At 50.0% G+C, this 25879-nt stretch overlaps 2 protein-coding genes across 3 annotated transcripts; both read left to right on the forward strand.

The window, feature by feature from the left end:
• The first annotated feature begins 213 nt into the window (after positions 1-213).
• Scamp3 (secretory carrier membrane protein 3) lies at positions 214-5094 on the forward strand. The gene is made up of 9 exons (XM_042681481.1): positions 214-383; positions 722-799; positions 1329-1457; positions 1544-1664; positions 2519-2647; positions 3135-3294; positions 3397-3498; positions 4240-4357; positions 4641-5094. Exons 1-9 carry the CDS (start codon positions 318-320, stop codon positions 4785-4787), a joined length of 1050 nt encoding a protein of 349 aa, XP_042537415.1. The 5' UTR covers positions 214-317; the 3' UTR covers positions 4788-5094.
• A 721-nt stretch (positions 5095-5815) lies between these two features.
• On the forward strand, positions 5816-11923 carry Fam189b (family with sequence similarity 189 member B). 2 transcript variants are annotated; one of them, XM_042682329.1, is made up of 12 exons: positions 5816-6608; positions 6812-6868; positions 7069-7179; positions 7269-7388; positions 7475-7582; positions 8244-8419; positions 8537-8636; positions 8974-9043; positions 9314-9859; positions 10467-10535; positions 10896-11149; positions 11231-11923. In XM_042682329.1, exons 1-12 carry the CDS (start codon positions 6384-6386, stop codon positions 11402-11404), a joined length of 2010 nt encoding a protein of 669 aa, XP_042538263.1. In that variant the 5' UTR covers positions 5816-6383; the 3' UTR covers positions 11405-11923. The 2 variants fall into 2 exon arrangements, with proteins under 2 accessions (XP_042538263.1, XP_042538264.1); XM_042682330.1 differs by having other exon boundaries at positions 8247-8419.
• Positions 11924-25879: the final 13956 nt, after the last annotated feature.

A 25879-nucleotide genomic window follows, 5' to 3' on the forward strand; every position in this document is an offset into this window, starting at 1 on the left:
CATCTTGGGACACTAGCGTGGTCAGGGTTCCTGCGCGGGACTACCTGGGAAATGTAGTTCGTTGATGGAGTGCTGTCACGTGAGCAAGTGCGGACTTTAGCTGCTGAGGCGGGCCTGGGCGTGTCACGTGAGGGTCTTCCATCTCGCTAAGACGCAGGCGCAACCAGCTGCTGCGAGGCTTCTTGTAGTCCTTCCGGTCGATTTAGCCAATCGGTGCACGGGGAGCCGGGCGGACAGAGGATAGGAGAGCGCTTGGAGAGCCACTGCCGCGGCAGGGGCGTGGAGGGTAGGGACTGGCCCAGTCCTCCGTTGCAAACATGGCTCAGAGCAGAGACGGCGGGAACCCTTTCGCCGAGTCGGGCGAACTTGACAACCCTTTTCAGGTGACTTGCGAAGGCCTCCTTTAGCCAGTCGGATTCATGTGTCTCCGTTGTGTCGGGTCGGGCAAACTACGGTTCACACTCGTCACATTAATCTATGGAAGTGCCGGCACGTGGGGGGTGATGGTGACTCCCGACCAGCGAGCACCTGGGGGGCGGGCCCTGTCCTGTAAGGAGCTGGTAGTGGAAGTGAGATCTGACAGACTTGGAAGCCAATGTTGGGACCACAACGTGGCTCCAAAAGTGCAGTACTTGGAGCCAGGGGCAGTTTAGGAGGAGTCCTCCTAGGTTATGGGAGGGATTGAATGCCAGCTGAGCTCAGGTCAGGTCTCTGCTCTCAGGATCCAGCTGTGATTCAGCACCGACCCAGCTCTCAGTATGCCACGCTTGATGTCTACAACCCTTTTGAGAACCGCGAGGTAAGCTGTTGGAGAGGACAGACGAGCAAGAATGGGGAGAATGTGCCAATAAGCCCAGTCTGGGTACTGAGTATTTCCTGCATGCTGAGGAAAAACCGTGGTTGAAGCTCCCTGAGATACCTAGTCTGACCTGGGATACCTAATCTTAAGGACTCGGGGGCTCAGGGGTCATCTGAATTAAGCTCTAACAGTCTTGAGAGGGCCAGAGGGCAAGGTGTGAACCAGTTTTCTGGAAAGACTTCCCTGAAGAAACTTAAGATTGGGGCAGGTAGATGCAAGGAATAGAAGTAGTCTATTGGACCCATTGAAATAGGAAATTGGTGGGCTTAACAAGTTAAGAATTGGATATGGAAATAAGTATTTTCAGTTCTTGCTAAAGAATTGGAATGGGGATCAAAGAAACTAGCTTTGTAACTGGAACAAAGACTGCTGCCTTATGTCCTGAATTGTGGTTCTAACAATTTCCCAAGAGACACTAGATTCCTGTGTTCTAGGGACCAGACAATCTCTAAGGCCTTTTTCCCAACAGCCCCCACCTCCTTATGAGCTTCCTGCCCCAGCCCCTGCTCCATTACCACCACCCTCAGCTCCCTCCTTGCAGCCCTCCAGAAAGCTCAGCCCCAAGGAACCCAAGAACTATGGCTCCTACAGCACTCAGGTGAAGGGTGTGTGCAGGTGGGGGCTTGGGAGAGGGACCAGTCATGAAGCCAGAGACTTACTCGTCCCTCTGTTCATGCTTGGTAGGCTTCAGCTGCAGCAGCCACAGCTGAGTTGTTAAAGAAACAGGAGGAGCTCAACAGGAAAGCAGAGGAGTTGGACCGAAGAGAGCGAGAGCTTCAACATGTTGCCCTGGGGGGCACAGCCAGTAAGTGAACTCTTGGTAGGGTAAGGAAAAGCAAAAATACTAAGATCTGTACATTTAGACTGTTGAGCTTGCATTGTGGAGATACTGTTTATTAGCCATGTACTTCTGGGAAATTTCTTTATTATTTACTTACAGTGCTAGAGATCTAATCTAGGACCTTGTACATACTAGGTAAGGGCTAATGCCACTGAGCTATGTTCCCAGCCTCTTCCTTGGTTACCTAATCTTGAGCACCTCAATTTCTTTATTTGTAAAATGAGAATATGTGGGCATTAGTGGCTCATGCCTATAATTCTAGCTACTCGGAAAGCTGAAATCTGAGGATCACGGTTCAAAGCCAGCCTGGGCAGGAAAGTCCATGAGACTTTTTTTTTTTGGGTGGGGGGGATCCGGTTCGTGGAGCCTGAACTCTGGGCCTGGGTGCTGTCCCTCAGCTCTTCAGCTCAAGGCTCGTGCTCTACCACTGAGCCACCTTCCTAGCCCCCCATGAGACTCTTTATCTCCAGTTAACCACCAGAAAATCGGAAGTAGCCATGTGGCTCAGAGCACTTGCCCTGAGCTAAAGAGCTGAGGGACAGCGCCCAGGCCTGAGTTCAAGTCTCATGACCAACCAGGAGAAAAAAAAAAAGAATAATCATATCTGACATGAGTAGTGTGAAGGTTTAAGCAAAGTCATATACTGAGAGTTCTTGGCATAGTGCTTAGGTTTTGCAAATCATAATGAACATTTGCTATTACTATTATTTTTTCCACTCTTTGTCTTCTTGGACTTTGAATTGAAAGGATAGCGATAGAAGTAAGGGAGAGTGAGTGCCTCCTTCCTAAGGTCTTCCTGCTCTCTTGGTACTTTACAGGTCGACAGAACAATTGGCCCCCTCTACCTTCTTTTTGCCCAGTTCAGCCCTGCTTTTTCCAGGACATCTCCATGGAGATCCCCCAAGAATTTCAGAAGACAGTATCCACCATGTACTACCTCTGGATGTGTGAGTGATAAGAGGTCTTTAGGAGAAAATTTATAGATAGAGATTTCTTAAATGCCCCAGAACACACTCACTGAGAGCCAGATAGTTCACTTTTTCACATTTGATTATTCGGGTAGTTTCTCCAGGAATCTTCCTGGATTACTCCTTCTACTGTATTTGGAACTTACCAGCCTGTTAACAAGTATATATTTTGTCTCACCTGGCCTGGAATTCACTGTGTAGCCTGCACTGGCCTCAGACTCTCTCATGATCCTTAAACCTCAGCCTCCCAAGTGCTGAAATTAACAGGTGTAGGTTACCACACCCAGCTCATAAACACATTCTTAACTCTTATTAAAAGTCTTTTCTAGGGGATCAGATATGACATTTATTTGTCTTGTGTTCCCTTTCTTATGCTGCCACTTTTGGTGAGCATTGGAGATGTCTGTCTGTGCATGTGCCTTTATTGTAATCCAGAACAGCCTACCATTCTCTCCTTTATCTTTAGGTAGCACTCTGGCTCTTCTCCTGAACTTCCTCGCCTGCCTGGCCAGTTTCTGTGTGGAGACCAGCAATGGCTCAGGCTTTGGGCTTTCTTTGCTCTGGGTTCTCCTTTTCACTCCCTGCTCCTTTGTCTGCTGGTACCGCCCCATGTATAAGGCTTTCCGGTAAGTGAGGGATGGATGATGGGAGGCTGGGGTGGACCTCACATCAGATCTTCTAGCTCTAATCCTGCCCACTCCCCATTTTTTTTTTTTTTCTTTTTGCAGGAGTGACAGTTCATTCAATTTCTTCGTTTTCTTCTTCATTTTCTTCGTCCAGGATGTATTCTTTGTCCTCCAGGCCATTGGCATCCCAGGTTGGGGGTTCAGGTCTGTGAGACTGTCATCTACTCTCATTCTTTCCTTCCACTTCTCTAGAAAAGCCGGCACAGGTATTGGGTAGGACTTAACTGGCAAGATGAAATTTGTGCCAGATGCCAGTGGCTCACCAATAATCCTAGCTACTCAGGAGACCCAGCCAGTAAAGTCTGTGCATGAGCCTCTATCTCTAATTAGCCAACAAAAAAGCCAGACTGGAGGTATGGCTCAAATGCTAGAACAAAGAAAGGAGAGTAAAAGCACAAGTTCCTGAGTTCCAGCCTTGGTACTAGCACACAAAAAAGACCCCCCGCCCTTTTGGATGTGCTAGTTTAATGAGAGACAGAATATACTTAGAATACAGACCAGACAACTCTAGATAGGCAGAGATTGAGGGGAGAAAGGCTGCGGAGGGTGGCTCTGAGAAGGCTTCCTGGAAGAGGTTTATATAACCATAGTTGAAGAAAGAGGAGCAGACTTAATAGAGAAGAGTCTGTTTGGAGTAAGGATGCCTGCGCGGCAGGCCTTAAGAGAGCGAGGAGCTAATGGTTCAAAAACTGGAGCTAAACTGTGAAGAGAGTGGTGGTAGCGGGAATTGTGGTTCATGGAATGCTGCCAGACTGGCAGGGGAGTAACCGCTGATGGGAGGGGTAGGAAATACAGCATGTTTGCCACATACTCAGCAGAGAAACTGTAAGGATGGCAGCCCTGCTGTGAGGAGCCTCTCCTCACCAGCACATGCTTTCTCCACAGTGGCTGGGTCTCTGCTGTGGTGGAGGTGAAGGTCAACATGGCTGTAGCTGTGTTCATGCTGCTGGTTGCCCTGCTATTCACAGGCATCGCTGTACTGGGAATCGTGATGCTGAAGCGGGTGAGGGACTGGAAGGTGGGGGGAGAAGGGTGAGCTCATGGGTCCCTAGGGCCTGAGTGGAACATCAGGAGCAACTGGGGCAGGCCAGGCTGAGGGGCGGGTTCTCAGCTAATGGACCTTTGGAGTGTGTGTGTGTACATGGGTGTATGTGCGTGTGTGCACACTGGATAGAGCCCAGAAGAAAAAGTGGGAGCAGCAGGCTGGTGAATGGTGGTGGGTGTCTTGTGGTTGCAGGGTGCCAGGGTCTGGCCTACGCTGTAACATCTCTACCCTCTTCTTGCAGATTCACTCCTTGTATCGCCGCACCGGTGCCAGCTTTCAGAAGGCCCAGCAAGAATTTGCTGCTGGCGTCTTCTCTAACCCTGCAGTTCGAACTGCAGCTGCTAATGCAGCTGCTGGGGCTGCTGAAAATGCCTTCCGCACTCCATGACCCCTTACCAGGATGCCCTGGCTCGGCCACTTGATGTAGGCCCTGACATAGCCTCCATCCCTGAGGTCTCTGGGACTTGGGGAGAGACATCACTACTTGGTGGTTTCTGTATAGTGCCCCCAATTGTACAGCCATGACTCCTGAACCTGACGGGGCGGTGGGGAGTCCACCTTGACCCAGTGACTGCTCACCCTTCCTCTCCCATCAGGTCACACTGCTGCCATTTCTCACACTCCCCAATAGAGCCCCCTCTGCTGTGCCAAGGCTGTCGCTTCGGTTATTTAAATAAAAAGGAAGTGTAACTGAACTCACTGGCTTACTGAATTTCTACTAGGACTTTAAAAAATTATGAAAGAGGCCTGGGAAGGTGGCTCAGTGGTAGAGCGCTTGCCTTGCATGCCTGAGGCCCTGGGTTCGATTCCTCAGCACCACATAAGCAAAAAGAAAAAAGCCGGAAGTGGCGCTGTGGCTCAAGGGGTAGAGCGCTAGCCTTGAGCTGAAGAGCTGAGGGACAGCGCCCAGGCCCAGAGTTCAGGCTCCACGACAGGACCCAAAAACAAAAATTATGAAAGAGAAAAAATATGGAAAGACTGGAGTGGAAGCAGAATGGGGAAAGGGGGGACCTGGCTTGAGGGTCACCTGTGAGCAGTGGGGGACAGGGTGGCAGAACCAGATAGCCGGAGCAGGAAGTCTTTGGTTGGGAGCGGAAATGTAGAGACACCAGGAAGTGTAGCCCTCCACTCCTCTCCCTTAATATGTGGAAGAGCCTGCTGCCTGTGCCAGGAGCGCTGCGCCAGCGCCTGAGAGGCTGGACAGGGCACAAGTGGGTATGGAATAATCATTAGCAACTGGGCAGGGGGTCCGGGCAAGCTTCCGGCAAAGCCCCTGCTTCGGGATCGCCTCGCCCGAACACCCCGCCGCCTCCCTCTGGTCTGCGTGGAACTACAGCTTCCAGGGTGCACCACGCGGCCACGCCCCTCTTCGCTTCATGTCCGTCCCCACCCCCGCCTCCACGGCCCGACCCGCTGCAGCCTGAGCTGGGGGAGCGGAGCATGGTGGGGAGGGGCGCGGGGCGGGCGATCCGGGAGGCCGCGGCGCCGCGGCCTCTCCCCACCAGGCACCCCGGATCCCACTGGACACCCTGAAGGCACACCGACCGCGCCTCTAGAGTCACCCCTACCGACTCCTCCCCTCTTCTCTAGACTTCTTTCCATCCCTCTCGCCTTTACCCATCCCACCCTTCTTTGGGCTCCGACCGCCGCCCTCTTCTCATTCTGGCACCGGCCCTTCTCGGCGCCCCTCTTCCCTAAGGAGATGCGATGAGCCAGTGTCCCCGCGTCCTCATCGCCACCCTGGGCAAGGTGCCCGTCCGGTGCCCGTGGTGGGGAGGGAGCACCCCGCGGTCCCTCCGTGACGCCCCTCCCTTGGCCCCCCCCACAGCTGGCGTCCCTGGGCGATGCCCCAGAGGACCCAGCCAGGGGGTGGGCTCTAGAGCGAGGGGAGTGGAGAGGAGAAAGGACGGGGCCTTGGGCGCCTCTGAGATGCTCCCAAGCGCCAGGGGGGCCCGAGAGAGGTGCAGGCAGCCCAGTGGCAGGCATGATGCCCTCGCCTAGTGACTCCAGCCGCTCGCTAACCAGCCGGCCCAGCACCCGGGGCCTTACCCACCTCCGCCTCCACCGACCCTGGCTGCAGGCCCTGCTCACTCTGGGGCTGGCCCAGGTTCTCCTGGGCATCCTGGTGGTAACCTTCAGCATGGTGGCCTCTTCTGTCACCACCACCGAGAGCATCAAGAGGTCCTGCCCATCTTGGGCTGGGTTCTCGGTGAGTTGGGTTCAAAGGGTGCACAGTAGTGGGGTGGGGGAGGCTCCTCAGGCCCCACTCCTCGCCAGCCACAAGCCTATATCCTCCCCTCTCCTCCCTATCCTGGTCCTGTCCCTCCTTGCAGGGATGGGTGCATCCTGTGGCGAGGGGCTCACTCAGGTGCCTCCCCTGCTAGGCTAAGCCTGTGCCCACTCTGTCCCCAGCTGGCGTTCTCCGGGGTGGTTGGCATTGTGACCTGGAAGCGGCCATTCACTCTAGTGGTAGGTGCAGGGGTCCAATGCCCACTGGGAGGCAAGTGCCCAGCACCAGAGGGGATGCCCACTTATGTCTTCAGGAAGGGAATTGGCTCTCCAGATGGTGCCAAACAGGCACAAAGTGTGTATGAAAAAGGGTGGCTCCATCTGTGGTAGAGGGGTACTCAGAAAGTTCATGCCCTAAATTAGCACCCTCTTTCCCCCAGATCTCTTTCTTCTCCTTGCTTTCGGTGCTCTGTGTCATGCTCAGCATGGCTGGCTCTGTTCTCTCCTGTAAGAATGCTCAGCTGGCCCGGGACTTTCGAGATTGCTCCATGGTGAGATTTGAGGCTGGTTTGGGGAAGCATGCAGGACATTTGAGTTGGTCATGACCCTGGCTGCCTCACTTTCCCTATTTCCCACTCAGGACGGAAATGTCTGTGTGTGCTGTCCCCCTGTTCCCCTACTCCGGCCCTGTCCAGAGTCAGGACAGGAACTGAAAGTTGCCCTTAACTCCACCTGTGATGAAGCCCGAGGGGCCCTCAAGGTGAGCGTGCCTGCCCTATTCCTTCCCATAGCAGGGTATGGTGGGATTTTCCTGCGTTCACTCCTCTACTTTTTTCTCTTCCCTAGAACCTGCTTTTCAGTGTCTGTGGGCTCACAGTTTGTGCTGCCATAATTTGTACCCTCTCTGCTATTGTATGCTGTGTTCAAATCTTCTCCCTGGACCTTGTGCATACGGTGAGAGGGGAACTAGGATCAAGCCCTATGGCAAGAACCAGGGATGTGTGTTGGGACTGGGCCTGGAGAGGTGGTAGCTACAGGTTTGGATTCTGAACAAGGCAAACTGGGCTGAGGTGTGTGATGCTAGTCTAGGACCAGGAGAGGGGGCTTTAGAGAGAGTGTGGCTGGGGTAGAATCAAGAAAGTCCTAGATGTAGGTGGCATAAAGGATGGACAGCCCTGTGGTGACAGAAAACAAGTGGCAATTCTGGACACAATGAGGCTGTAAAGAAGAGGAATTTCTGGGTAAAGGGGCAGAGTCCGGGGGTGAAGGGGGGGGGGTGTTAAGGCACTAGTTATGGGAGAGGAGGTGTTACAACTATAGCAACATGAAGTGGTCAGGGCCATAAAAATAAAGTAGAAGGTGGCTCAGTGGTAGAGTGCTTGCATTGCATGTATGAGGCGCTGGGTTCAATTCCTCAGTACCACATAAGCAGAAAAAGCCAGAGTGGTGCTGTAGCTCAAGGGATAGAGCACTAGCCTTGAGTTGAAGAGCTGAAGGACAGCGCCCAGACCCAGAGTTCAGGCCCCACAGCCTGAACTTGGACGTTTGGAACCCAAGGTGGAGCTATATTTCCAGAAACCAGTCTCATAGACCTGTTTGTCTTCCCCTCCCCCAGCAGCTGGCCCCTGAGCACTCAGTTTCAGGCCCCCTCGGTTCTTTGGCCTGTACATCATCGCCTCCAGCCCCCCTCCTACACACCATGTTGGACTTGGAGGAATTTGTACCGCCTGTGCCCCCACCACCTTACTACCCCCCAGAGTATACCTGCAGCTCAGAAACAGATGCACAGAGGTGAGGCTGGGTAAGGAACTGGGGAAAGGGACTGGGGCTGGGCCTAGATTAGGGGAAAGTATCTTTGTGAAGTAGGAGCTATTTTCCAGGATTTGATCTTCTCCCTCATCCTACCAGCATCACATACAATGGCTCCATGGACAGCCCCGTGCCCTTGTACCCTACTGATTGCCCTCCTTCTTATGAGGCTGTTATGGGGCTACGAGGAGACAGCCAGGTGAGAACAGGGCTTGGTGTGGCTGGGCAGCATGGGGTAGAGTCTGGAAAGCTGAGCAAGCTGTAGTTGCTGGATAAAGATAATAGTCCCATGGTCTCTAGAGTACTAGTGCAAACATTGTCATCTTTGATTTTTTTTTCCCCTTTGGCCTGGTGAAGTGGGTAGGAGAGGAACTATCATTTCTATCTTACAGATGTGGAAACCGAGGCCCCTTTAAGTTAAGTGATGCATGCAATGACCCAGCTGGTCTGGAATCTAGGTCTCCAGAGCTGTTTCTAGCACCTGGGATGGCCATGACAGTGTGAAGGGCTGGACCTTTGCCCTGTGTCTTTTGCAGGCCACTCTGTTTGATCCCCAGCTACATGATGGCTCCTGTATCTGTGAGAGAGTGGCCTCCATTGTAGATGGTAAGTAGCAAATGAGAAGGAAGGGACAAGGCCCGGACTTCCAGGGGCAACAGGATTGGGTGGGAGTAAAAGGAGGGGAAAGCAAGGCCAAGCTGGTAATGTAGGGGACGGATGAGGGCTGTGGCTTCTTGAACCCTGGATCTGTGTTTTGTTTCCCCCAAGATAACACTGGAGGCAAGTGGCCCGGGGAGAGGCTAGGGTTTGGGAAAAGAGGAGTTGCCTGGCTGGGCCCATGGGCTGTTGCTATTCAGCGCCCCCTGCCGCCCACAGTGTCCATGGACAGCGGGTCTCTGGTGCTGTCGGCCATCGGTGACCTCCCCGGGGGCTCCAGCCCGTCCGAGGACTCGTGCCTGCTGGAGCTGCAGGGTTCCGTGCGCTCCGTTGATTACGTGCTCTTCCGCTCTATCCAGCGCAGCCGCGCCGGCTATTGCCTCAGCCTGGACTGCGGCCTGCGAGGCCCCTTCGAGGACAGCCCCTTGCCTCGACGCCCCCCACGGGCGGCCCGCTCCTATTCCTGCTCTGCCCCTGAGGCCCCGCCCCCGCTGGGTGCCCCCACAGCTGCGCGCAGCTGTCACCGGCTGGAGGGCTGGCCGCCCTGGGTGGGGCCCTGCTTCCCCGAGCTGAGGCGGCGGGTACCCCGGGGGGGCAGCCGCCCTGGGGCCACCCCTCCCACCCGAGCCCCCACTCGACGCTTCAGCGATAGCTCAGGTTCTCTCACCCCACCGGGGCACCGGCCTCCTCATCCGGTTCCCCCGCCACCGCTGCTGCTGCCAAGGTCCCACAGCGACCCGGGCATCACCACCTCCAACGACACTGGTGAGCAACCCCCTGGGTACAGGGGAAGGGGAGCACTGGGAATTAGAGGGTCAGGGAGGCCCTGGATTCAAGGCCCCCGAGAAGGAAGAAAGGAAGCAGAATATTCCTGCGATGCATGTCTTCAGTGATCAATCACCTCTGGGGGAGATGGGTTCCACAGCTCCCAACCTTGGGCTACTAACCCATCCTCTGCAAGCCTTAGAGCAGGTGTAATGACAGCGCCTCCACTCAACGCGCTGTGGACTCGCTGAGAAGGGAAGTAATGCACACACTCTGCAGCCATTCCTACACCTGACTGCACCTGATCTAGGAAGCCAAGCAGGGACAGACAGACATGCTTAGTCTTAGAAAGAAAAGTCAGGCACACAAACACTTGACACAAGCACAGAAAGTGCTTGTCATTACCTTGAGGTGCCAGGAGCTCAGAAGGCTCTGGCACTGTAGTCTTGCCTGCCTGCACTGTACCATTTAGTGGCTGGCAGACATGAGCAGAGATGGAGATGTAGAAGCCATGAAAACTCCTCTGGGCCTGAGTTCCCAAGGGAGGTGTAGGATGGCAGAGGTGTCCCCAAAGGCCTCCCGCTTAGTCCCTATTTCTCCTCTCCAGCTGACTTCAGGGACCTTTATACCAAAGTGCTTGAGGAAGAAGTTGCCTCTGTTTCCTCTGCAGATACAGGTTAGCCATCTGTAAGGTGAGGGGTGGGGAGCATTGCCTGGTCCTCTCTGCACCCTACTTTCTTTTTTCTTTTTCTTTTCTTTTTTTATTCTTTTTGTTGGTTGTGGGGCTTGAACTCAGCCTGGCACTGTACCTCAGCTCTTCAGCTCAAGGTGACCACTCTACTATTTGAGCCACCGTGCCACTTCCGGTTTTCTGGTGGTTAATTGGAGATAAGAGTCTCATGGACTTTCCTTGCCCGGGCTGGCTTTGAACCATGATCCTCAAATCTCAACCTCCTGAGAAGCTAGGATTACAAGTGTGAGCCACCCGCACCTGGCTTGCACCCCATTTTACTCTCTTCTCCCTTTGTCTCCACAGGGCTCTGCTCTGAAGCCTGCCTCTTTCGCCTTGCCCACTGTCCTTCCCCCAAGTTGCTTCGTGCCCGTTCAGCTGAGAAAAGGCGCCCTGTGCCCACCTTCCAGAAGGTTCCCCTGCCCTCAGGCCCTGCACCTGCCCACTCTCTGGGGGACCTGAAAGGGAGTTGGCCAGGCCGGGGTCTGGTCACTCGGTTCCTCCAGATGTCCAGAAAGTCCCCAGACCCCACTGGGACTGGAGCCCATGGACATAAGCAAGTAAGCATTAGGAGAGCTGGAAAAGATGCCTGGGAAAGCCTAGAACTTTAGGCTAGGTCATACCAATGCCCTCTTTTCCAGGTGCCCCGGAGTCCGTGGGGCCGGCCAGGCCGTGAGAGCCTCCACCTTCGCAGCTGTGGCGATCTGAGCTCTGGCTCTTCCCTTCGAAGGCTCCTGTCTGGCCGCAGGCTGGAACGTGGAACCCGTCCTCAAAGCCTCAGCCTCAATGCAGGCAGTAGGGAGACTGGGCTCTGACCTGAGTTTCTTGTCCCACTGAACAGATCTACATGAAGGCTGGGGCCTCGGGCCCCAGTTGGTTGGGACCAGCATCCCCAACACTCCCTTGCACTGGCTGGCACAAAAAGAAATTGCTGTATACATCCCAAAGTGTCCCTTTTCCCTCCTACCTCTGGGGGCTCCTGCTGCTTGCCTCAGCCCCTCCAGACTATGGGAGCTTCTATCCTGTGCTGCATGAGTATTCAGGCTGTGGGGGGAGACGCACCTGCTTTCTGCATCAGAGGCGGAAAAACTCTCTCCAGCATGAGAGTGGCTCTTTCTGATCTCAGGGGCAAAGGCAAGTCTTGGTGTTTAAGTACAGGGAGACTTGTGCCTGTGTGATGTATTGGAGAGGCAGGCACCTTGCCCTGCCACCTCTAGCTGCATGACCTTGGGCAAGTTATTTAACTCCAATTGCCTCATCTGTAAACCATTGTGGAAATGAATGTTTGTAAGCTCTTAACACTAAGCCTTCAATAAATTTCAATTTTCCCCTTCTCTCCTGCACTGTTTTTATTTTTTCTATTCTCAATGAAATTTGTGCGGATACCTTTCATACTAAGTAAACTCAAGATACTATGTCTGGACACATCATTGGATCTCTCCTTTTCATAGCAAAAGATTTGGAAGTGGCGCTGTGGCTCAAGTGGTAGAGTGCTTGCCTTGCATGCGTGAGGCCCTGGGTTCGATTCCTCAGCACCACATAAGCAAAAAGAAAAAAGCCAGAAGTGGTGCTGTAGCTCAAGTGGTAGAGCGCTAGCCTTGAGCTGAAGAGCTGAGGGACAGCGCCCAGGCCCAGAGTTCAAGCGCCACAACTGACAAAAAAAAAGATTTTCTCTATTCCTTCCACTGTGTCTGTGTGTGTGTGTGTGTGTGTGTGTGTGTGTGTGTGTGTGTGTGTCTGTGTGTGTATGTGTGTGTGTGGTTCAAGTACTGGGGCCTGAGCACTGTCCCTGAGCTGCTTTTGCTCAAGGTGAGCATTCTACCATTTGAGCCACAATGCCACTTCTGGCTTTTTCTGTTTATGTGGCACTGAGGAACCCAATCCAACCAGCATATCCAACCAGCATGTTAGGTAAGCACTCTATCACTAAGCCACCTTCCTAGCCCCCCTTTTTTTGGGGGGGTCCGATTGTGGGGCCTGAACTCTGGGCCTGGGCGCTGTCCCTCAGCTCTTCAGCTCAAGGCTAGCGCTCTACCACTTGAGCCACAGCGCCACTTCCAGCTTTTTTCTTTTTGCTTATGTGGTGCTGAGGAATCGAACCCAGGGCCTCATGCATGCAAGGCAAGTGCTCTACCACTGAGCCACCTTCCCAGCCCCCTCCCCCCCTTTTTTTTGTCAGTGTGGAGCTGACCTCTGGGTCTGCATGCTGTCCCTCAGCTCTTTAGCTGAAGGCCAGCACTCTACCACTTGAGCCACAGCATCACTTCTGGCTTTTCCTCCTTATGTGGTATTGAGGAATTGAACCCAGAGCCTCATTCATGTAAGGCAAGCACTCTACCACTAAGTCACCTTCCCAGCCCCCAGCCCTTTACTTTTTTTTTTGTCGGTCATGGGGTTTGAACTCTGGGCTTGGACACTGTCCCTGCACTCTTCAGCTCACTCTTCAGCTCAAGGCGAGCGCTCTATCGCTTGAGCCACAATGCTACTTCTGGTTTTCTAGTAGTTTATTGTAGATAAGAGTCTCGAGGACTTTCCTGCCTGGGTTGGCTTGAACTGTGATCCTCAGATCTCAGCCTCCTGCGTAGCTAGGATTACAGGAGGGAGCCACGGGCGCCTGGCTTTACTTTTACTTTTTTATTTTTTGCTTGTCTTGGGACTTGAACTTGGGGCATGGGCACTATTCCTGAGCTCTTTTGCTCATGGCTGATACTCTACCACTTTGAGCTACAGTGCCACTTCTGGTTTTCTGGTGGTTAATTGGAGATAAGAATCTCACAGACTTTCCTGCTCAGGCTGGCTTTGAATCTTGAACTGTGATCCATAGATCTCCCAGAGTGGCTAGAATTGCAGGCATGAACCACCAGCACCCAGCTCGAGCCACTGCTTTTTGCTTTTTTTTTTTTTTTTGGTTGGTCGTGGGGCCTGAACACTGGGCCAAGCCGCTGTCCCTCAGCTCTTCAGCTCAAGGCCAGCACTCCACCGCTTGAGCCACAGCACCACTTCCACTTTTTCTGCTTATGTGGTGCTGAAGAATCGAACCCAAGGCTTTGTGCATGCAAGGCAAGCACTCTACCACTGAACCACCTTCCCAGCCCTCAAACCACTGCTTTTAAGCCACTGCTTTTAAGGAAGTTTACAGCATTTCTCTGATTGCCTCTCATTCGGTTTCAAGAAGTAGACAATTAGCATTTTTTTTTTTTACAATTAGCATTTTTCTTCTTGAGTTTTTGTTTCTCATCTTTAAAGACATTGCGTTTCTACTTTTTTTTTTTTTTTTGCCAGACATGGTGCCTGAACTCTGGGCCTGGGCACTGTCCCTCAGCTCTTCAGCTCAAGGCTAGTGCTCTACCACTTGAGCCACAGCCCCACTTCCAGCTTTTTCTGCTTATGTGGTGCTGAGGAATTGAACCTAGGGCCTCATGAATGCAAGGCAAGCACTCTACCACTGAGCCACCTTCCCAGCCCCCATCGCATTTCTACTTTATACTGTGGGCATTCTTTGCCAGCTTTACTTTTACTTCTGCTGGTTACCAAGCACTGGAGGGCCCAATGGTACTCTCCATAGCCCTCTCTTCTACTTTCATTGTTTTTTCCCCAAGGGGAGCAAGTTACTGTGGTTTAAACTCAGGTCCTCACACCTGCTAAGCAGGCACTTTAGTCACTCCCCTCCCCTTTTTTTTTTGGTGGGTCATGGGGCCTGAACTCGGCCTGAGCTCTTCAGCTCAAGGCAAGCGTTCTACCACTTGAGCCACAGCATGACTTCTGGCTTTTTCTGCTTATGTGGTGCTGAGGAATCAAACCCAGGGCCTCATGCATGCAAGGCAAGCGCTCTATCCCTGAGCCACATTCCCAGCCAACTGCCTCTTTTTTTGTGTGTAGTAGTTCTGGGGCTTGAACTCAGGGCCTGGGCATCATCCCTGAACTTTTTTTTTGTCGGCTGTGGGGCTTGAACTCTGGGGCTGGGCACTGTTCCTCAGCTCTTCAGCTCAAGGCTAGCGCTCTACCACTTGAGCCACAGCGTCACTTCTGGCTTTTTTCTTTTTGCTTATGTGGTGCTGAGGAATCGAACCCAGGGCCTCATGCATGCAAGGCAAGTGCTCTACCACTGAGCCACCTTCCCAGCCCACACTTCAGCTTTTCTGAATGGTTGATTGAGGGACAGCGCCCAGGCCCAAAGTTCAGGCCCATGATCGGACCCAAAAAAAAAAAAAAAAAAAAAGAGTCTCAGGGACTTTCCTTCTTGGGCTGGCTTTGAACCGAGATTCTTAGATCTCAGCCTCCTGAGTAGCTAGGATTACAGGGATGAGCCACCAGCGCCAGGCTATGATGTTGGTTATTTATTTATTTATTTATTTTTGCTGCTTGTGGAGCCTGAACTCGTCCTGGGCGCTGTCCCTCAGCTCTTCAGCTCTAGCACTTGAGCTACAGCACCACTTGTGGCTTTTTCTGCTTATGTGGTGCTGAGGAATTGAACCCAGGGCCTCATGCATACAAGGCAAACACTCTACCACTGAGTCACCTTCTCAGCCCTCCCTGAGACTCTTATCTCCAACTAATCACCAGAAAACCGAAAGTGGCGCTGTGGCTCATGTCTATGACTTGCCTTGAGCTGAAGAGCAAAGGGACAGCGCCCAGGCCAAGTTCAAGCCCCACAACTGATAATAAATAACCAAATAACAATACTAGTAATAATAATTAAGTGGTTGTTAGTGGCTCTCACCTGTATTCCTAACTACTCAGGAGTCTAGATCTTAAGATCATGGTTAAAGCCAGGTGCTGGTGGCTCACGCCTATAATCCTAACTACTTAGGAGGCTGAGATCTGAGGATCACGGTTCAGAGCCAGCGCGAGCTGGTTGTGAGACTCTTATCTCCGATAAACCACCAGAAAACCAAAAGTGGCACTGTAGCTCAAGTGGTAGAGTGCTTGCCTTGAGCTGTTAGAGCTGAGGGACAACACTTAGGCCCAGAGTTCAAGTCCTGCAACTGACAAAAAGAAAAAAAAAATCCAGTTCAGAGCAGATAAACTATTGATTCTTATCTCCAGTTAACTAGTCAAATGGCAGAAGTGGAAATGGTAGAGCACCAACCTTGAGTGCAAAAGCTAAAGAGCCTGGGGCTGGTGTCTCAGCCCTGTAATCCTATCTACTCAGGAGGCTGAGGTCTGAGGATCACAGTTCAAAGCCAGCCCAGTAGGGCTGGGAATGTGGCTTACTGGTAGAGTGTTTGCCTAGCATGCATGAAACCCTGGGTTCAATTCCTCAGTACCTCATAAACAGAAAAAGCTGGAAGTGGCACTATGACTCAAGTGGTAGTGTGCTATCCTTGAGCAAAAAAAGCTCAGGGACAATGCCCAGGCCCTAAATTCAAGCTCCAGGACTAGCAAAAACAAAAAGAAAAACAAAAAACAAAACCAGCCCTGGCAACAAAGTCTGTGAGACTCTTATCTCCAATTAACCACTAGGAACTGGAAGTCTCATTGTGGCTAAAAGTGGTAGAGTGCTAGCCTTGAGGGCAAAGCTCAGAGGCAGTGCCCAGGCCCTGTGTTCAACCCCATGACAAAAAAAAAAAAAAAATGTTAGCCCAATGAACTCCCTTCCCATAGCTTAGTCCACTCTTTCCCCTCTCCACAGCTTAGCATGCTCCCTTCCTAGGCAACACTAGGCCCACGTAATAAAGGCAGTAAATAATCAGCCTCCAACCTCCTCTACTTTGGGATGGCACTTCTCTGGAGCAGCTACCACCACATAAGGCAACAAGAGCCCCTTAGAGTGGCCTTCAGGTCTGGGCAGCTGCAGGACCCCTTATCTACTATTGGCAGCAGCCATAAATCCTAGTCTGCCATGATGAAGCCCCTGGCCCTCACATCCACACCAGGGTCTCTGCCTTGTAGCCCCTTCTAGCCCCTCCTAAACCTCCTAGGTTATATAGGTCACCCCAGACAATAGCTGGTGCTTCTTCTCACTTCTCCCTTGTGAGAAGGGGTCTTGGGGCCTCTTTTCTGGCAATAAACCTTTCTTTGTTCTCTGTACCTGGATGTCTGCATGGTTTTCTGGCAAAGTCCAAATAATCTAACAAGGAAGGAAGGAAGGAAGGAATGTACGAGCTGAGGAAGGTGGCTTAGTGGTAGAGTGCTTACCTTGCATAAATGAGGTTCTGGGTTCGATTCCTCAGCACCACATAAACAGAAAAAAGCCAGAAGCAGCACTGTGGCTCAAGTGGTAGAGTGCTAGCCTTGAGCTGAAGAGCTGAGGGACAGTGCCCAGGCCCAGAGTTCAGGCCCCATGACCTATCAAAAAAAATTTTTTTTAAATATATGTTATAAGGGGCTGGGAAGGTGGCTCAGTGGTAGAGCATTTGCCTTGCATGCATGAGGCCCTGGGTTCGATTCCTCAGCACCACATAAGCAGAAAAAAGCTGGAAGTGGGGCTGTGGCTCAAGTGGTAGAGCACTACCCTTGAGCTGAAGAGCTGAGGGACAATGCATAGGCCCAGAGTTCAGGCCCCAGGACCGACAAAGAAAAAAAAAAAAGACTGGTGCTCTGTCATTTGAAACATGCCTTCACTTCAGATATTTTGCAGGTTAATTGGAGATGAATCTCATGACTTTTCCCTGGTAACTAAAATTACAGGTACAAACCACAGGCAACCTGCCAAAAAAATCTTAATAAAATGATCTTGTTGGAATACTTATTTTATGGAAGGAAATGTTGCTGGGTTCTAGAATTGAAAACAAAACCAATTAAGATGTTTTAAAATAAGCCAGGTTTATGGGTTGGAGGTGTGGCTCAGTTGGTAGAGCACCAGTCAATAAGTGAAAGTGTCAGCTACTGTGTTCAAGTCCTGATCATGGACCAAAAAAAAAAAAAGGGTGGTTCATGCCTGTAATCCTAACTACTCAGGAGGCTGAGATCTTAGTATTATGGTTCAAAACTAGCCACAGCAAGAAAGGCTATGAGACTCTTATCTCCAGCAAGCCACTCAAAAAACCAGAAGTGGCACTGTGGCTCACTAGGTAGTACTCTAGCCATGACTGACAAAAGAAAGTAAAAGAAGACAAAGAAGGAGAAGGAGAAGGAGAAGGAGAAGCAGCAGCAGCAGCCGGTTATAGTGATGTGCACCTTTAATTCCAGCACTTAAGTGAGGGTGAGATTTATCTCTTTTGTTTGTGTGTGCCAGTCCTGGGGCCTGAACTCTGGGCCTAGGCTCTGTCCCTGAGCTCCTTTTGCTCAAAGCTAACACTTTACCACTTGAGCCACAGTGCCACTTATGGCTTTTACCGTGATCAATTGGCATTAAGAGTCTCATGGATGGGCTGGGAAGTTGGCTCAGTGGTAGAGTGCTTGCCTTGCATGCCTGAGGCCCTGGGTTCGATTCCTCAGCACCACATAAGCAAAAAGAAAAAAGCTGGAAGTGGTGCTATGGCTCACGTGGTAGAGCGCTAGCTTTGAGCTAAAGAGCTGAGGGACGGCGCCCAGGCCCAGAGTTCAGGCCCCATGACCGGACACAAAAAACAAACAAACAAAAAAAAGAGTCTCATGGACTTTTTTTTTTTTTTTTTTATTGTGAACATACTGTACAGAGGGGTTACAATTACATGGGCAAGATAATGAGTACATTTCTTATCAAGCATTGTAGCCTCCTCCTTTGTTTACCTCTCATGGACTTTTCTGCCTGTGCTAGCTTTTAACTTTAATCTCAGTAGGTAGGATTACAGGTGTAAACTACCAGCATTAAAGATTTATCTTAAACACCTTAAGGCCCAGGGTTCAATCAAAGTATTGTAGTGCAACATGGCAAAAACTACACACACACACACACACACACACACACACACACACACACACACAGGAGAATGTGGCAGAACAGCTGAGTAGAGATAGGATATTTATTGAGGTGACAGAAGAACTGAGTTAGGTGAAGGTACTAGTCACAGGTATCAGGATCAAGAATTTAAGGTGGCCTAGGCTATGTAATGATACTTTAATCTCAAAACAAACAAACAAACAAACCCACAAAACAAAACAAATGTGGTAATAGTAAAATTATTGTTTTTGTTTTTTTAATTTGTTATTCTAAAGGTGATGTACAGGTAGGTTACAGTTTCGTAATGAGTCTCTCTCTCTCTCTCTTTCCCCCGCCCCCCTCACCCCTCTCTGCCAATCCTGGGGCTTGGACTCAGGGCTTGGGCACTGTCACTGAGTTGCTTTTGCTGAAGGCTAGCACTCTACCACTTGAGCCACAGCACCACTTTAAGCTTGTTCAGTTTTTCGGTTTATGTTGTATTGAGGTATCAAACCCAGGCCTCCATGCATGCTATGCAAATAAGCACATTCAAATGTGCTTATACAGGGCTGGGAAGGTAGCTCAGTGATAGAGCGCTTGCCTTGCATGCATGAGGCCCTGGGTTCGATTCCTCAGCACCATATAAGCAAAAAGAAAAAAGCTGGAAGTGGCGCTGTGGCTCAAGTGGTAGAGCGCTAGCCTTGAGCTAAAGAGCTGAGGGACAGTGCCCAGGCCCAGAGTTCAGGCCCACGACCGGACAAAAAAATAAAAATTAAAAAATTAAAAAAAAAATTCAAATGTGCTTATACAAATAAGCCACATTTCCAGTCAGAGTAAAATTTTTTTTTTTTTTTGGTGGGTGGTGGGGCCTGCAGTCTGGGCCTGGGCGGGGTCCCTTAGCTCTTCAGCTCAAGGCAAGCGCTCTACCACTTGAGCCATGAACCCAGGGCCTCATGCATGCAAGGCAAGCACTCTACCACTGAGCCACCTTCCCAGCCCCATAGAGTACATTTCTTTTTGGACAATGTCCAAAGCTTCTTCCCTAGCTGCCTCCCAGTTTTTCCCTCCCATCTCCCACACACAAGTTGTGTAGCTCATTTTCAACACAGTGTCCAATGAGTATCATTACTGAATTTTTTACCCTTTGTCTCTCCATTTCTGTGCCTCCCCTGACACTTCCAAAGAGATAAACAACAAAAAGAAAACAAAAACAGCAACTCTCCTATCTTCCTTTGATTTCACTGTGTGTTGTTGCTGTTATATATTTTTGTCCTTCCACAGAATATAAGTTCCCCAAACCAGTGACTTGCTCTTTGTGCTGGACCTAACACATAATATGTCTTCAAACATTTTTTTTTTTTTTTGAGCCAGTGGTGGGGCTTGAACTCCGGGTCTGGGCGCTCTCCAGCTCTTCAGCTCAAGGCTTGGCCCTACCACTTGAGCCACAGCGGCACTTCTGGCTTTTTCTGCTTATGTGGTGTTGAGGAGTCGAATCCAGGGCCTCATGTACACAAGGCAAGCACTCTACCACTGAGCCACCTTCCCAGCCCCTCAAACTTTTTATTTATTTTAATGGTGGCCTTTAAACAGCTTCAGGGCCCTATCATTGAGGGAACAACATAACATCCTTCAGGAAAGGGAGGAGGAAGGGGCACTGCCCAGAGATGGCGTCAGGCTGCTAGGCTTCTTGAATAATTCACAATCATAGAAATATAGCCTCAGGGCCTGTTGGGGCGAGGCCAGAAAAAAAAAATGAGGTAGGTGGTGGATCCTGGGATTCCCTCTGGGGCAGTTTTTGGGCACTGGATGTTCCTAGCTTGCGGCTCCCTGAGGACTAAGCTCAGGCCTCTCACTCAACTCTCTCGGGCTGAACTCACTGTAGAAACTCGATCTCTCCCACCCATTACCAGTGTCGGAGGACACCGTAGCGCATGCGCGTCTCCCCTGCAAGTGCTCTCCAAGTAACTACGAAAACGCGTGCGCCCCTCAAGCGCTAGGGCTGGTCAGCCAGAGTTCGCCTATTCAGAAAGACCCAATAAGAATGGAAGGACCCGCCCCCAGACGAATGTCAATCTTCCTTTCCGAGGAAGCCCTGCCCCGACTCGGCGGCCTCGCGCCCTTCCTCTCCCGCCCGCAGGACCCCTGGCGGCTAAGCTGGTCTTTGCGAGTCTGGGTGCAGCTCTGGGCTCCTGTGCGCGCGCTGACGCGGGCGGGTGTAATTCTCGATCTTCGCCCTTTCGCCTTTGGGGGCTTCAGTGCATTTCCCTTCGCCTCCAGTTGGGGCTGCTGTTTGTCTTCACCTTCAGTAAGCGAATTGATGTTGAAATCTGCGTCTTAACTCTTCCCCTTGGTGGGACTGCACCTAACCTTGTCGCAGTTACTAATTGCTGCGGTAGTGAAGAGCGGCGTAGGTGGCTCACGCCTAGGATTATTCCTAGCTCCTCAAGGGATCGTGGTTCGAAGCCAGGCCCGGGAAGCTGGGTCAGTGAGATTTTTTTTTTTTTCTTTCGATCGTGGGGCTTGAACTCCAGGCCTGGTCATTGTCTCTGAGCTTTTTTTTTGCTCAAGGCTGGCTCTCTACCACTTTGAGGCACAGTGCCACTTCCGGTTTTCTTGTGGTTAATTGGAGATAAGAATAGCACGGACTTGGGCTGGGAACGTGGCTCAGGGGTAGAGTGCTTGCCTTGCATGAATGAGGCCCTGGGTTCGATTCCTCAGCACCACATACACAGAAAAAGCTAGAAGTGGGTGCTATGGCTCAAGTGGTAGAGTGCTAGCCTTGAGCTGAAGAGCTCAGGACAGTGCCCAGGCCCAGAGTTCAAGCTCCACGACCAGCAAAAAAAAAAGAATAGCACGGACTTGCCTGTTCGGGCTGGCTCAGCCTCCGGAGTAGCTAGGATGACAGGCATGAGACACCAATGCTAGTTGAGAATCCAATCAAGTCACCCAAAAGCCAGAAATGTAGCTGTGGCTCAAGTGGTAGAGGAGGGCGGGAAAAGAGGGGAATGTCAAATTTTCTCCCCCGGGACTTGCACTGTGGCCTCATTTTTCTTCCCTCAAATATTTTTTCCCCATTATGTTTACTTTAATAGAATCTATTCTAAGTAACTTAGAACACTGTGGATTTCCATGAACTCACCAAACAGAATCCTAAATTACCACCCTTTTGATAATAGTCAGTGATTTTATGCTCTGTTTAAAAAAAAAAAAAAAAAAGGATGCCAGTGGCTTATGCCTGTCATTCTAGTTCCTTGGGAGGTTACACTCTGAAAATCAAGGTTCAAAACCAGCCTAGAAGATAAAGCCAAGAGACAATTATCTCCAATTAACCAGCTAAAAGCCAGAAGTGGATGTGTGGTTGTAATGGTATAGCCTCAACCTTGAGTAGAATAAAACTACCCAGAATAGGAGACCCTGAGTTCAAGCCCCAGTAAATATTTGTTGTATCTGCTTGCTTTCTGAGGGATGGAATTCGAAGAAGGCTATATATTTCATACATTCTTCAGTCATTTCTTTCTTTTTTTGGGGGGGGGGGTCCGGTCGTGGGGCCTGAACTCTGGGCCTGGACGCTGTCCCTCAGCTCTTCAGCTCAAGGCTAGCGCTCTACCACTGGAGCCACAGCGCCACTTCCAGCTTTTTTCTTTTTACTTATGTGGTGCTGAGGAGTCGAACCCAGGGCCTCATGCATGCAAGGCAAGCACTCTACCACTGAGCCACCTTCCCAGCCCCTCTTCAGTCATTTCTAATCATGAGGACAGAACAAGTGCCAGGTGCTGTGCTGTGCTGTGCTGAGGCTACAGGGAACTAGAACAAATTGACTTTTTCCCTACCAGGCTACCATGGGCAGATCAATGTACAAACAAATTAGGCCACTATCTTTTATGAACTGGTCTCTAAAACTGACATTAAATCCTTTTTTTTTTTTTTTTGTCGGTCATGGGGCTTGAACTCTGAGCCTGGGCACTGTCCTTCAGCTTTTCAACTCAAGGCTAGTGCTCTACCACTTGAGCCATAGCACCACTTCCTGCTTTTTTTCTGCTTATGTAGTGCTGAGGAATCAAACCCAGGACCTCATTCATGCAAGGCAAGCATTCTTCCCAGCCCACATTAAATCATTTTTGCAATTGATAGTAACTGTGATAAAAGCAACAAAGTTGATAGGAGGAATAAACTTGAACACACACGAATAATTAGAAGACAAACAGCTTATAAAATACAAATAATTTCCATTTGCAGTGGGCTATACAATGAATTCTATGGTTATTGTTAAGAGTTGGTTAGTAAGATGAATTCAAGACTAAACTAAGCCAGCGCCAGTGGCTCATGCCTGTAATCCTAGCTGCTCGGGAGGCTGAGATCTGAGGATCACGGTTCAAAGCCAGCCTGGGCAGGAAAGTCTATGAGACTCTTATGTCCAATAAGCCACTCAGAAAACCGGAAGTGGCCCTGTGGATCAAGTGATAGAGCACTAGCCTTGAGCTGAGAGTTCAAGCCCCACAATAGATTAAAAAAAAAAAAAAGACTAAACTACACCATTGTAGGTGAGGGGAAAAGTGTCACCTGACAGTGAGGTAATTTCTGGTGTTGGTAATCAGGAAGAATAGTATGTGCTTAGATCATCAGGAATCAGAATTGAAAAAAACAGATTCTGGGATGACTGCTTAAGTTCATTCATTCATTCCTGAACTCTTACTCTCTAGGTGCGTGGATGAGAAAGCATCTCTCTCTGACATAATCATGAAGGTTAAAACTGTGATGGAGAAGGTATGTCTTCCATGCAGAATTAGTCTTATGTTTCAAGAGGTGCCTGGGATGTCGCTGCCCATCTCCAGGGCTAGACTTTATCATCTGGGGCAGGGGGTGAGGGTGGGGCCCGGGGTGCTGGGAATGTGGCTTAGCTTGCCTTGCATGCATGAAGCCCTGGGTTTTATTCCTCAGTACCACATAAACAGAAAAAGCCAGAAGTGGCACTGTGGCTCATGTGGTAGAGTGCTAGCCTTGAACAAAAGAAGGAACAGTGCCTAGACCCTGAGTTCAAGCCCCAGGACTGGCAAAAAAAAAAAAAGAATTTGCCATCTGGGCCAAATCTATCACTCTAGGACTGGGCTGAGGAAGGAACAGAACTTCTGAACTGGGTCAGCCAAACTATTTTTGTGTGTATGCCCATACTAGGGCATGAACTTGAGGTCTGAGGTCTGAGGTCCGGGCCCTGAGCTTTCTGCTTTCCAATAAATTTATTTCTCATTGTCCTTCCTTGGTGTTGAAGATACACTTCTTTCTCCTTCTCTCCCCCCCCCCCCTCCCCCCCGCCCCCCTCTTTCTCTCTGTGTCTCTGTCTCTCTATCGTCACTTTCTCATGTGTGCTGGTCCTAGGGCTTGAATTCAGGACTCAGGGTCTGGGCTCTGTCCCTGAGCTAGTTTTGCTCGAGGCTAGCACTCTACCATTTGAGGCACAGCCCAATTTCTGGCCTTTTTTTTTTTTTAGTTTATTGGAAATAAGAATCTCACCAAAGCCAGGCACTGATGGTTCACATCTGTAATCCTAGCTACTCAGGATCAAAGTTCAAAGCCAGCCCAGGCAGGAAAGTCCCTGAGACTCTTTTTTTTTTTTTGGGTCCGGTCGTGGGGCCTGAACTCTGGGCTTGGGCGCTGTCCCTCAGCTCTTCAGCTCAAGGCTAGCGCTCTACCACTTGAGCTACAGTGCCACTTCCGGCTTTTTTCTTTTTGCTTATGTGGTGCTGAGGAATCAAACCCAGGGCCTCAGGCATGCAAGGCATGCAAGGCAAGCGCTCTACCACTGAGCCACCTTCCTAGCCCCTTCCTGAGACTCTTTTTTTTTTGGGTCCGGTCGTGGGGCCGGAACTCTGGGCCTGGGCGCTGTCCCTCAGCTCTTCAGCCCAAGGGTAGTGCTCTACCACTTGAGCCATAGGGCCACTTCCGGCTTTTTTTCTTTTTGCTTATGTGGTGCTGAGGAATTGAACCCAGGGCCTCAGGCATGCAAGGCAAGCGCTCTACCACTGAGCCACCTTCCCAGCCCAGTTCCTGAGACTCTTTATCTCCAATAAACCACCAGAAAAGCAGAAGTGGCACTCACCTTGAGCTGAAGAGCCCACAATTGACCAAAAAAAAAAAGAAAAGAAAATGCTGGATGCCAGTGGCTCACACCTGTAATTCTAGTTGTTGAGATCTGCAAATGGAGATTCAAAGCCAGCCTGGGAAGATAGATCTGAGAGACTCTGATTTCCATTTAAATAGCAAAAAGTCAGAAATAGAGGTCCAGTTCAAATAGTAGAGTGCCAGTCATGAGTGAAAAAGGCTGAGACAGAGGCCCAAATTTCAAGCAAAAAAAAAAAAGAATCAGTGTTATTTTAGTATATAACATTGAATCAGTAATATATATATGTGTGTATGTGTATATAAACATTCATACATATTTACATAGGTGCATCTACATACATGTACATATTTACCCTTATGTACATATCAATATATGTACATATGTAAATATATACATATATGCATACATTAATATATACATATATATGTATGTGGGTTTGGGTTTTTTTGGGAAGTACTGGGGTTTGAACTTAGGGGTTTGTGCTTGCTAGGCAGATGCTCAACCACTTAAACCACAGTCTCAACCCTTTTTGTTCTTATTTTTCCAATAGAGTATATATGCTGGGGTCAAACATTAATTTTTCTTTCTTCTTTTTTTTGCCAGTCATGGGGCTCAGTGCTAGAGTGTTTGTCTCATGTACATGAGGCCCTGGGTTTGATTTCTCAGTACCACATAAACAGAAAAAGCCAGAAGTGGCACTGTGGCTTGAGCGGTAGAGCACTCACCTTGGGCTGAAGAGCTCAGGGACAGCTCCAAGGCCCAGAGTTCAAGCCCCATGACCAACAGAAAAAAAAAAAAGAAAAAAAAAGAGTCTCACGGGGACTTTCCTGCCCTGGCTGACTTCGAACTGAGGTCTTCAGATCTCAGCCTTCTGTATAGCTAGGATTATAGGTGTGAACCACTGGCACCTGGCTAGTAGAGCACTTTCTGAGCATGTACAAAACCTGAAAACAATCCTGCTCATCCTTCTCCCAGAGTCTATGTGTACATGTTTTAATAGTAATAATAATATATAATATGTAATATAATAATACTGTAGAAGAGTAAACTGGAGGAAGTAAGGTACCTGCTCTATAGGGAACAAATGTTAAGTAATACTTCCTGGAAAAACAGGAATTCAGAAAGAGGTGAACACAGACATAGCCATGCAAGTAGTTCAGTTAAACTTCACAACTGAGGAACCTATCCCTGTTCCTGGATGTCTGTGGATACCAGGCTACAAGAAATGAGTAAGACATTTCCTTAAAGGAAACTCCTTTTTCCTCCATAAATACAAGCTTACCTTGTTGCAATATTTGGTGCCAAGCAGTGTACTAGTCATACACCATCACACTTAAACCTCACAATCATTCCATGAAGTAGTACTCATCACTCATCTTTTATAGATTA

This window comes from Dipodomys spectabilis, unplaced genomic scaffold, assembly GCF_019054845.1.
Source record: "Dipodomys spectabilis isolate Male_0828 unplaced genomic scaffold, ASM1905484v1 ptg000069l, whole genome shotgun sequence".
Taxonomy (NCBI): domain Eukaryota; kingdom Metazoa; phylum Chordata; class Mammalia; order Rodentia; family Heteromyidae; genus Dipodomys; species Dipodomys spectabilis.

What these genes read in the sequence shown, in the direction of transcription:
- Scamp3 (XM_042681481.1), top strand. Translation starts at nt 318, where the DNA reads ATGGCTCAGAGCAGAGACGGCGGGAACCCTTTCGCCGAGTCGGGCGAA. An exon ending in AACTTGACAACCCTTTTCAG is followed by an intron (nt 384 to 721) that starts GTGACTTGCGAA and finishes CTCTGCTCTCAG; the next exon opens with GATCCAGCTGTGATTCAGCA. An exon ending in ACCCTTTTGAGAACCGCGAG is followed by an intron (nt 800 to 1,328) that starts GTAAGCTGTTGG and finishes TTTTCCCAACAG; the next exon opens with CCCCCACCTCCTTATGAGCT.
- Fam189b (XM_042682329.1), top strand. Translation starts at nt 6,384, where the DNA reads ATGATGCCCTCGCCTAGTGACTCCAGCCGCTCGCTAACCAGCCGGCCC. An exon ending in AGCGGCCATTCACTCTAGTG is followed by an intron (nt 6,869 to 7,068) that starts GTAGGTGCAGGG and finishes TCTTTCCCCCAG; the next exon opens with ATCTCTTTCTTCTCCTTGCT. An exon ending in TCAGAAACAGATGCACAGAG is followed by an intron (nt 8,420 to 8,536) that starts GTGAGGCTGGGT and finishes TCATCCTACCAG; the next exon opens with CATCACATACAATGGCTCCA.